Here is a 12,074-nt window from a genome sequence, read left to right on the forward strand (position 1 = left end):
GTTGTTGTTGTTGTTGATGTGCTAGGGACCAAACTTGGTTCTAGGATCTTGGGTATGCTAAGTGCTCTACCACTGAGCTACATTCTCAACCCTTTGCATCAATGTTTGTGTATATCCTCATCTACAAATTAGAATTCAACAGCCAGCGAGTGAGTCCTTTTCCTTATTTATTTTAGCATGGAGAACTTAATACCAAAATTCTGTGTGGTGCCTCACAGGCCCAGGTTCTAGCTGCCAAATGAGAGCAGTGTAGTTAGGCTTGGATAACCCAGCTTTTAGGGTTAGCTGTTCCGGTCACTGTGGGCCCTGAGCTTCTCTGAGCCTGTTTCCTCACTGGTAAATGCACATGTTAATAACTGTAGTTGATAACAACAAGTAGTGTTGAGGATTAAATGTGATTGTAGACAAAATGGCTTTGGCATTCCAGCATACCGTGCAACTGGAAATTTTCTGTTTTCTGACTTTTTAATGGAGTTGCTCAGGTAATCTGACTCTCTGCAGATAACTCACTCATGTCAATGGACCATTTTAGAAATAGAGAGGGCTTTTCTTTGTCTTTTAGGTGATATATCTGTACACTTTCAGGTCACCCACTGGCAATTTGACAGTTTCAAAAGATCCCCTATGCACTATGTCAACCAACAGGATGCCTATGGGAAAGGTAAAAGGTCGAGATAACAGTGCCTACTTCACTGGTTTTTACAGTAGATTAAACAAGAAAAAAAAATATACATACTTAAATATTCAGTGAAGAAACTAAAAAGAAAAAAAAATGCTCAGTGAGTACCTGACTCAGAAATGTTTTATAAGAGGGAACACTATAACCACTGTTATCCTATGTGCCTTTGTACTAAGCCGCATACCGCATACCCAGTTCTTTTTTTTCTCAATTTTTCTATTTTGAGACAGGGTTTCACTTAAGTCACTAACTTGCCCAGGCTGGGTTCAAACTTGTGATCCTCCTGCCTCAGCTTCCCAGAGTGCTGGAATTACAGTCATGCACCACCGTGCCCAGCTGACTCTTTGTGATAGCTTGTTTATTTTTTTATTCAAATACATTTTAAAGGAATCTTTATTTTATGATTATAAATGTAACCATTTAACAATTCACAAGTAATTGAAAAAATAAAAGCAATCCTGTCCTACACGGTTCTTAAATTCTGTCTAGATACTGCTATCCATTAGTGATCTCAGTTTTGACTTTAAACTTTTTAGAAAAGCTGGGGATTTGGCAAGAGTTGAGTTCAAGCCATTTTAGCACAAAACTGAGACTTTCCTCTTGGGCCCTCAGAAATATCACAGAATTGGAAAGTAAAGCCCTTCTCATTTGTAACTTGGGGTTCTTTCCGGCCTGTCCCTGCAGGGCCTCAGACCTTCCATAATGCCTCAGTGCACACTGAAGCCTGAGGTGGTTTGGTGGCTGTGTGGGAGGCCCTGCAAAATCTCCCTTCCAGAGCTGCGTGGGGAGCAGCTGTGGCTACTGGGGATGGGGGAACCCGGATAGGTCAGCTGTGATGCAGGCAGTTTCTCTGTGCGTTCATCTGCCGGGGCTGCCAGAACAACGTACCACAGTCTGGGCAACGTATGCCCCAGAAGTTTGTCTCAGCAGTTCTGGAGGCCAGAAGTCCAAGATCAGGGTGTTGCAGGGTTGGTTTCTTCTCAGAGCCGAGAAGGGAGGATCAGTCCCAGACCTCTCTCCTCGGCTGATCAGCAGTTGTCTCCTCCCTGGGTCCTCACATGATCATTCCTCATGGGATTATGTCCTAATCTTTTCTTCTAGGGACACCAGTCGTGTTGGACTAGGGTCCACCACAATAGCCTAATTTGTCTTAATTACTGCTTTAGAGACCTTGTCTCCAAAGACAGTTGTAGTCTGAAGAACCAGGAGATAGGACTTTACCCTACGACCTTTAGGGGGACAGAATTTTCCCAGCTCTCCCTTCCCTCTGTCACCCCCATCTGTCCCGAGTCCTCGTGTCTCCCCTGGTCTCTGACACTTACATTTTCCTCATAGGATTGGGATCTTCTTCTGCCCTCTGCTGCCCTTTATCCAAATGATTACTCTGTTCATCATGTTTTATGTAAAAAACGTGAGTCAGTCCCAAATTGGGACCAGTCAGCTTCTGATTCTCATGGGACCTGGTGGCAGTTGGAGGGGTATGGGGAAGGGCCCCGGAAGCCAGCACCTGGTGGTTCCATCTGGGTGTTCTTCTGGCCACACATGGGAGGAGACTGTCTTTCTCCTCAGATCAGCCTGATGATGAACTTCCAGCCTCCGAGCAAAGCCTGGCGGGCCTCCCAGATGATCACAGTCTTCATCTTCTTGCTCTTCTTCCCTTCCTTCACCGGAGTGCTGTGCACCCTGGCCATCACCATCTGGAGGTAGGACACGGTGGCCTTGTTTAAAATGTGGGTTTTGGTAAATGTAGGTGTGATAAGGCCAACTGATAGGAGGCAAGTACTGTTGGAATCATAGTTTGTTACTCACAGTTCCCAAGGGCAGGGGACACCTTGCCATGCAGGGCCACCAGGGAGGCACCAGTGTTGGACAGGAGGCAGAGAGGAGGGGAAGTGTGGGCAAGAGCCTTCATTTGATTTCCTGGGTGAGGAACAGGCACGACAGGGTGGGTAGGCTTAGGGTTTGGTCGGTGGAATGATTTCAGCCGGCTCTGGGGGCTTGGCTGTCCTAAGTTGCCTGGTACCTGGCCTTGGGGAGACTGGAGCAGGGGAACAGTGGCCCAGAGAAACAGGGGTCCTGATAAAGAAAGCGCTGATTTTACTACTGGTCTACATAACTTTACAGGCTGGCCCTGGGAAAGACCATCTCCCCAGGGTCAACAAGACCCTGGATGTCAAAACATTAGAATTTAAAAAAACAAAAGAACAAAAAAACCTGGTTTGTACAATGCTTAACTCATCGTGCCTTGGTAACCAAGAGATGCTAAAATCAAGGAAAGGGATAAATCCTACTCAATTTATTCCGTCCATCAGGTGCTCATATCCTGAAGTTTCTCGGGATGGTAGGGGCCAGTTTCTCCACAATGAAAACAGACCTTTGTTTTCGTTAACCCCAAGGCCCCCCCGGGCCTGGCTCCCTGCTACTCTCCAGCTCTACCTCCCTGTGCCTCCCTCACACTGCAGCCCCAAAGCTCTTACTGCAGGACCCTGCTAGCCCCTCGCACCTGGGCGTGGTCCCCTCTCGGAAGTGCTCTCCCCATTTGCCTGGCTGCCTTCATCGCACCCCCTGATTGTCAGCTGCAGCAGCTCCGAGGTGTCTCCAAGATCTGACCTCCTCTGCTGTCCTTGTCCGCCCTCAGTCCCGTGTCCTCTCCTCTCTCTCTCTCCGTCTCTCTCTCTCATTTCTTACGTCATCCCATTATTCACAGACAGAAATAGCTTTGTGTGAGTCCTTGTCTCTTTGTCTGCTTATGAATTGTCCCATCTTTCCTGCCAAAATCTGCGCTGAAGAGGGCCGGGATTAGGTCTGCCAGGACCGATCTAGAACCTCTCCTGAGAGAAGTGCAGTAACCTCGATAGATGAATGAATGAAAGAGGAAGCTGATGAGGGTACACACGGGACTGGACTCATCAAGACCCGGGCAGCTTTGGGACAGGCTGCTCTTTCGCAGCGTCGTTGCTCTCGTCTTCCTTTCTAACCCTCCAGCACAACTGACTGCCCGGTCACCCTGCCACACTTTGGCCTCCATAGCTAGCTGATGTTTCTTAGTTCATGTTCTCAAGAAAGAGACCGTCCCATTCACTTCTCCAGTCAAAATACTGCAGAGGTCACCGCGTGGCCTCTTGATTGGCCACTGCTGGATTAGTTGGTACCTCCATGGGAGGGTCGCACCAGCAGGGATGTGAGAAAGAGGGTTTCGTTTGGTGGAGTGTGGGTAGCACAGGCAAGAACTGCTGTTTCCATGCTGGATGTCACAGTGCATGCCTATAATCTCAGCATTCTGGGAGGCTGAGACAGGAGGATGGCAAGGTCAAGCCTAGAGTGGGTAGTTTAGGAATTTAGTAAGAACTTGTCTCAAAACAAACATTAAATCAGGTGTGCTGGCACACGCCTGTAATCCCAGCACTTGGGAGGCTGAGGCAGGAGGATTGCTGTGAGGTTGAGGCCCACATAGACTATGTAGTGAGTGACTTCAAGGCCAGCCTGGACTACATAGTGAGACCCTGTCTCCAAAAATAAATAAATAAAATTTAAAAATAAAAAGACGGATGCTGCTTTGTACAAAGGCCCTGGCTTCACTCCCCAGTATCACCCAAAACCACACACACAGGTTTTTGATCTACATCTGAGTCCCATGCCAGAGAATTTTTCCTGTTCCTTGCTTTTCCAGATTGAAGCCTTCGGCTAATTGCGGCCCCTTCCGAGGCCTGCCTCTCTTCATTCAGTCCATCTATCTTTGGATCGACACCCTGCGTAGGAAGCCTGGCTACATGTGGGTGGTCTGGATCTATCAGAACCTCATCGACAGTGTGCACTTCTTTTTCATCCTCACTCTCATCGTGCTGTAAGAGGGGCGCCTCAGAAACTCGGGGGGAAGGGAGGGGTGGTGTGCAGCTTCCATGCCCACTCCTGGGTAGGCGCAATCATCGGCTGCTGGGGTTTAACTCAGTTTCCAGCCTTTGTGTCCTCCCTGTGGTCATGAGGGGCGGGGACTAAAAGGTCCAACCTTTAGTCATGCTTTGGGACTTTCTGGTTACTAGCCCTATCCTAAAGCCACCTAGGGATCTCCAGCCACCCTGTGTCGCATTCCCATTTGAAAGGCGTTCTAGAGGTTCCAAGAATTTCAGTAGCTGTGTGCCAGGGACAAAGAAGAAATATATTGATTTATTTGTTATAGTACGAGCTTGTTGGAAATGCAGAATCCCCGGCTTTCCCCCACAAGTGTTAAATCAACAAATTCCCAAGAAATGTGTGCCACTTGAAGTGTTTTCGTTTTGTTTTGTTTTTGAGACAGGGTCTTGCTGTGTAGTTCAGGATGGCCATGAACTCACTATGTAGCCCAGCCTGGCCTTGAACTTGCAGCGATCCTCCTGCCTCCAGAGTGCTGGGGTTACAGGTGTGCACCACCCGCCTAGTACCACCTGACGTTTGAATGGCTCTGTCCACATTCACAACTTTAGCTGCATATTAGAATCATATGCATTTTTAAAACACTGATGTCTAGCTGGGTGTGGTGGCGCATGCCTGTAATCCCACCACTTGGCAGGTTGAGGCAGGAGGATCACTGTGAGTTTGAGACCAGCCTGGGCTACATAGTGAGTTCCAGGTCAATCTCAACTACATAGTGAGACCCTATCTCAAAAAAAAAAAAAAGAAAAGAAACCACCAAAAAATAAAATAAAATAAATAAAAATAAAACACTGATGTCTGGCCCCCTGGTCAGAGATGTGCAGGAGGGATCTTACTTCACCTCCTATGTGATTCTGTGTGCATGCTGAGACCCATTTCTCTAACCTGCAACTCACCCTGCTATGATTTTTCAGGAACATATTTGAGGGCTGGGGATTTAGCTCAGTGGTTCCTTCACCTGCTTTGCAAGTGTAAGGACCCGAGTTCAATCCCCGGTACCAAAAAAAAAAAATTCCAATTTTTTTGCACACTAATTAAAATTTGGAGCCTCAAAGCACTGGCAAAAGTATCTGTCATTCTTTCTTCTCTTCCAGAATCATCACCTATCTTTACTGGCAGATCACAGAGGGAAGGAAGGTTATGATCAGGCTGCTCCACGAACAGATCATTAACGTAGGTCCTGTTGGGCTCCTCCGTCACCCTCCCCCTCCTTTCTAACACTTTATAGTGGAACTTTCCAAAGATACTCCAAAATAGAGAGAACAGCACGGTGAATTACCCTGGCTCTTGTACTCAGCCCCAGTAACCACCGACTTTATGTACTCTTACTTCATCTACACCATTTCTTTCCTGAAGATCTCTATTATAGATTATTTTAAAGAAAATCTTAGGATTTGTACTTTTTTTTTTTTTTTTTTTTTTTTTTTTTTTGGATGGAACTCCGGGCCTTGCCCTTAAAAGGCCCCCGATGGGCCCCCCGAGCTAAATCCCCGGCCCCTTTCCTTTTTTTTTTTTTTTTTTTTTTTATCAGTATAAAGCTTTTTTGGAGGGGTAAAGCTTGCCTTCTTAGTGGCAATTAGCGCAAATAAATATCGATTCCCCAAAGAAGAGCTCAGTTATTTATGTTCATATTACTGGTCCACAGAACTGACTAGAACTGAGCCACGTGACTGCCAGGATGACTCACGTCATCTCGGCTTCTCAGGAAATGAGCCGTAGCCAACTGATGCACGGCGTATGTTGTGGTCTCAACAGAAAATGAGCTGCAGCTTGACCTGACCGTGAGGTGCGGCTTGTTGCCACTGCTCAGCGTCATGACAGAGCTTGTACTAAGTATACATAGCCTGGGAAAAGACCAGAGTTCCAAAATGAAGGCATAGCGTCTACTGAATTTGTATGCCTTGCACTCTGTTGTAAAGCCAGAGAATCTCAAGGGGAACTGTCCTGAGTCTGGGACCGTTGTACTTCAGTGATGCTGAGCCCAAGTGACACTACGCCCCTATTCCACATCACCTCGAGACACATGATGCCTCTTCTTCTGCGGTGTGGGCAGCCATCCGTGGTTCCAAGGATTGTTAGCCCAGCCCGCCCATCACAAAGCTTTCCACAGCTTTTCCTCTGTGGAGAGTCCACAGTCTGTGCTCTTGACTACAATGCAGTTGTGTCTCTCTGAGTAAAATTCTGTTGAGGGAAAGCCTACAAGTTTGCATTTTTGTACACCCACTTGGTAATTCTAATTCCCCTCCTATAGACCAGGAATTTCCAAATACGTTGGCTGCATCCAAGACAGCTTGTTTTGTTTTGTTTTTCAGTCCTGGGTGATTAAACCCAGGGCCTCTGCACCGAGTTGAACCCCAGCTTTTTTTTTTGAGATAGGATTGCACTAAGGTGCCGGTGTTGGGCTCAAACTTGCAATCCTCCTAACTAAACCTCCCAGAGTATAGGGAATCACTGGTGTGTTGCCACCATACCCTAGGGGTATTGTGAAAAAATCTATTCTCAAGGACAGCTCTTCCTTACAGAATTCCTGTTAATAAATGTAGAAAGAATGACAGAGAGAAAATCGTCTTGAAACAAACTTCACAGTAATCATTGTGACAAGCAAGCCCCACTGTCGGGTACTGAAATTAAAGGGTAAAAGTTTAAGGAGAAACAGAGGCACTGGAATGGGGTGACCAGCATTGGCCTAGACTGGGCAGAGAGCTGACAGCGCTTGCTCACCCACAACAGCACACGTGGAATATTCTACCCTTTTCTGCTACAGGAAAGGGGTTACACCCTCCCAGCGGGGAGGCAGGCTCCTTTCCTTTCTCCCTTTCTCCAATTTTACATTATTAATCTCCATCAACAGACAATGTTGACAAATGAAACCCATTTGTTGTTCTTAGGAGCTAAGCTCTAAGATGTGGCATTTCTAGTAGGAGGACAGGGCAGAGCCAGGCAAGCCTAGGTTTGCAGACCAGGCTTCTGGGGCAGGGAGCATGCAGCATGCCAAGCGGGGTGGGGTCAGGGGGCACCACAGCCCTTTGTCTCAGGCCTTCAGATAGTGGCATGTAAGTTGCTTCTAGCACAAGTCGAGAGCAGGCTACTGCCCAAGCCTGTCAGAGGTGTTGCTTTACAAGAGCCTATTACAGTGTACAAGGCTCAGGGCAATTGTTAACTTTGCAGGTGTGTGTGTGTGTGTGTGTGTGTGTGTGTGCGCGCGCGCGCACGTGTGTACGTGCGTGTTTTCTTTCATCAGTAGAAAATATGACAGCAAGCTCCATCCAACTTCTGGGTCCTTCTTTTTCCAATTGCTTCTTAATCCTCCCACCACCACCCCTCCTTCATGTTTTTGTTTTGTTTTCTTCTTGGCAGGAGGGCAAAGATAAGATGTTCCTGATAGAAAAGTTGACCAAACTGCAAGACATGGAGAAGAGGGCAAACCCCAGCGCACTTATTCTGGAGAGGAGAGAGATGGAGGTGAGACTAGACATCATTCCTGGGACCCTCAGGACACAGGCTTGTCTTGTTCTCGGGGAACTGGAGCCGGGCTCCTGGCGTCACAAAATGGCTTCTCTCTTTTTGTTTTACATAACCTACTAAAATATACAAGTACGTCCTACTGAGATGAGAAGTGCCCCGAAATCTCAGCCCACTGTCCATGCTTCGGTGTATGTTCTTCTGGATCTTTCTCTCTGGTATCAGCAAACACACCTGTACCTACTAAGATTTTATTACAAAAGTGGGGCTATAATAAATGGTGTCATACCTCCCCATGCACGCCTAACGTTTTTGCAGACATTGTTTATTGTAGACATATGTTTTTCATTCCTAACATGTGTGCTGTGTACCTACTAAGATTTTATTACAAAAGTGGGGCTATAATAAATGGTGTCATACCTCCCCATGCATGCCTAACGTTTTTGCAGACATTGTTTCATTGTAGACATATGTTTTTCATTCCTAACATGAGTGCTGATTCCAGGTTTTTACATCCCCGGCCTGAAGCATTTTTGTTACAATAATAATTATTGCAGTGTTAGGATGAATCCAGGGCCTCCTATATGCTAAGCAAATGCTTTACCACTGAGCTATACTCCTAGTCCCTTTTGTTATTCTGTGTGACTGTTTCTGCCCCAGGACATGCACACCGTAATGTTCAAAGATATTGCCATATCACTCTTAAAAAGCTTTCACTAATTTCAGTCCAGGGGGTATTAAAGATAAGATTGGGCACGTTAGGGGTGATATGGCCATACATTTGTCTTTTTTTTTTTTTCCTGGTACTGGGGATGGAACTTGGGACCTTGTACTTGCAAGGCAGGCAGCAGAACCACTGAGCAATCCCTGGCCCAGAGGGTATTAAAGATGCTTCAAAGCCGGCTCTAATTCCAAAGTCGTCTTCCTTGGCGTCCCAGAAAATAAAGCTAAATAGGAAGCCCACCTTAATTTAAATACCACTAACTTTAGAAGTTGTGATCTTGACAGTGTAGTTTACTAGAGGTGTAAATTGGGCCAGGGATTTAGCTCAGCAGTGCTGTCACCTGCCTTGAAAGCGCAAGGTCCCAACTTCAATCCCTGGTACAAAAAAAAGAAGACTGGTAAGGGATCTAGAAGCCCGAGCAGACCCTGTGCGGCGAAGGACCATGTCTGTACCTTGTCTCCCCAGGTCCTAATGTATTACCTAATATATAAATGTTCCTAATGTATAAATGTGTAGTAAGTATCCTGTGGAATGACACAAAACACCCCTGATAGTTCTGTGTATGAGACATTTTGTCTTGTTACCCCTCATTTTAAAGTAATGGGAGGTCCACAAATTGTACAACCCATGCAACAAGACCCAGGATCTCCATTCTTTCCCAGTGACGTGGCTGCCTATTTTCCTTTCACAGCAACAAGGCCCTGTGCATTTGGGGGAATGTAGTGCTGCTGCTGGTAAGTACCTAACTGACAGAATAAAACGCTACTGCATTCCCCTGCAAATATGACAGTCTCAAATTACATAGGGCAAGGTATCCATGTACAATCATCTCCATTTATTTGTTCAAACACAGTCATGTCACCTTATTCTAGAACATGGTTGTAACTCTCCAAACCCTGAATTCCAGCCTGACTTTCTTGCAACTCCCATTTCCTGTAGAAATACTTGCCCCAATCTCATGGGTAGTGGAGCTGTCCAAAAACGAACCCTTCTTGTTCCTGTAGCCTGGTCCTAGGGCATCATTGCAACACATGATGTTTTGAACTATGAAGATTCACATGTGACACAACCACGCCTGTTCATTAGCAAACGTGCACATTATTCATGTGTTGTGTCTGTATCCTGGTCATTCAGGAATATATCTTGAAATCATCTGTTTACATAGGTGTTTACCTCTCATCCAAATACACCTGCTTGGGTGTTTACAAATATTTATAATTTATATGCTCACTTGTCTTTTTTTTTTTTTTTTGGTACTGGAGATCGAACTCAGGTCCTTGCACTTGCCAGGCAGGCAGCAGAACCACTGAGCTAAATCCCTGGCCCTGATCATTTAATTCTTAATGTCAGTAATATTATTTATATTATTTTATAATTCAACACAGCCATAGTGTTTCAGTGGACAAATTAAATGTGTCCATCTGCCTGATGATCTTATCTGGGGCTTATTTGGGGGGTAGGGCTTATATTATTAGCATCCTGAAAAAAAAAGTCATGCTGGCTTTATTTTCCACTTAGGTCTTATTTTGGGGAAAATGTGGTAATTTATCTGGTGCTATAGCCCAAAGGAGAGAGAGTCACAGGACTGCTTGTGTACCAAGGGCTCCTTTGGTTGCAAACCTGATCCAAAATGGCTTAAGTAAAAATCCAAGAGTGATTCTTGCATTAGGACTGACCTAAGGCAGGAGCTCAGTGTTTCTCCTTGTTTCTCTCTGTTATTGTCCATGTTCGTTCCTCTGCCAACAAGTCTTTACTAATTGTGGCAAAACAGCTTTCTCAATTGTCATACCTTCTCAGATTGGGGTTAGTGGAAGAGTAGGGGACCTAGAATTTTCAGTGTTTCGCTCAATCTGATGGGGCAAGGTGTTCATCCATGGACCGATTGCTACGGCTATGAAAATGTGTCCCTTTCCTCGGTCATACCTGAATTGTGTCTCAGCTGTAGATACGGGGGTAGGGCCACCTTAAAGAACCACAGAGGTGAAGAGTAAGTAAAGGTGGATTCCCAAGGATGATCTGGAGCTGATGCCAGAAGGGTAATGAATGCCGGGAAGGAAACCAAACAACTCAGTAACTGACTTTTGGGATAGCATTTACTTCTGCCATCGTGTTGGGAGTTCAGGGTAAAAAAGGCACGAGAAGCTACAGGTCCTTTAAGGCCCAGTCTTTCCCTCCTGGAAACGGGGAAGTATGTGTCTGCATTAACTACTCTTTCCTGTGTCAAACCCAGACCTGCGATTTAGGCGATCCACTCAAGAAGATAATTTAAGGGCCTGATGACTATTGTGGTGGCCAGACAGACATCAAGCCAATAAGGAAAGAAGATTAAGATGGGACAGATTCTTCCACGACACCTGAGCCTCGAGAAGCTTGTGGAAGAGAATCCAAGCCTTTAGCAGGGAGTGGTAAACTAACCCACACTATCAATGCCAAAGTGAAATTGGGCATGCTCTGCTACCTTTCAAACCTGGATTGATGTTTTCAAGACAACATAATTGGGATTTTCCAGTAAACTGTTGAAATGGTAAATTTAACCCAGAAAATGTGGGAAAGATATAATCTGAAACTGATGTACTTTGTCTTTGAGAAATGTGTCTGAATTATTGGTCCTTAGCAATCTCTCCTCCCAGATCTGGCAAAGGTTTAGAAACTGGTGCTGTGAAAAGTGGTCCAGAGTGAATAAAAACATGATCCTTAATCAGGCACATAAATCCTTTGAATTGTGCAATTTCAATTTGTTTGTGACTTTGAACTAAAAACATCTTCATGTCACCCCAAAATGAACTAGACTCAGAGGTCTTGTCTCTTTATTGAGTATTAAGTACAGGTGTCTTTGGGGTTAGACCAGGGTGGAGGGGGCGTGGGACTCAGTCCCTGTGAAGTTTTATACATATAACCATCAATGAAGTCCTACGCTGCACCAGACATGATGCGTGGAATGGATGTGTGCATATGAAAGGAGTACATGCGTATGTGTAACTGTTTTTGCAGAACTGCCAACTGATTCACAGTGCCTGTAACTGTTGTTAAAACCAGCAAGTCCATTAATATTTTTACATTTGATCTTAGCCAAAAGACCAAGAAGCGATTGGTCCATTAATATTTTTAACCCTATTACAGCAAGCCTTTCAAGGAAGTGCTTATAGTCCTTACTGATACTTCCCTTTTTCATTCAGATTCTTCACCTGAGTCCTTATTCAGGCCTAGCCGAGTCAAGGGTAAAGCAGGCTTGGGATGGAGGACAACAGGCAGAGAACTCCTGGCTCTCCCGAGGCCTTCCCCCAAGAGAAGGGCTCTAAC

General features: G+C 45.6%; 1 protein-coding gene across 2 annotated transcripts in view; it reads left to right on the forward strand.

The window, feature by feature from the left end:
• The window catches only part of Tmc5 (transmembrane channel like 5), a 77,437-nt gene extending 65,987 nt beyond the window's left edge, over window positions 1–11,450 (forward strand). For both annotated transcript variants that reach the window (XM_010610067.3, XM_010610068.3), the window contains 7 exons: window positions 2,015–2,090; window positions 2,249–2,382; window positions 4,350–4,523; window positions 5,683–5,761; window positions 7,946–8,050; window positions 9,466–9,508; window positions 11,005–11,450. In XM_010610067.3, the coding sequence (XP_010608369.1) occupies window positions 2,015–2,090; window positions 2,249–2,382; window positions 4,350–4,523; window positions 5,683–5,761; window positions 7,946–8,050; window positions 9,466–9,508; window positions 11,005–11,051 (658 nt within the window). In that variant the 3' untranslated portion in view covers window positions 11,052–11,450. The remainder of the gene's footprint in view (window positions 1–2,014; window positions 2,091–2,248; window positions 2,383–4,349; window positions 4,524–5,682; window positions 5,762–7,945; window positions 8,051–9,465; window positions 9,509–11,004) is intronic.
• The last annotated feature ends 624 nt before the right edge of the window (window positions 11,451–12,074 follow it).

Source organism: Fukomys damarensis, unplaced genomic scaffold (genome assembly GCF_012274545.1).
Source record: "Fukomys damarensis isolate Sample0158 unplaced genomic scaffold, DMR_v1.0_HiC HiC_scaffold_34, whole genome shotgun sequence".
Classification (NCBI taxonomy): Eukaryota; Metazoa; Chordata; class Mammalia; order Rodentia; family Bathyergidae; genus Fukomys; species Fukomys damarensis.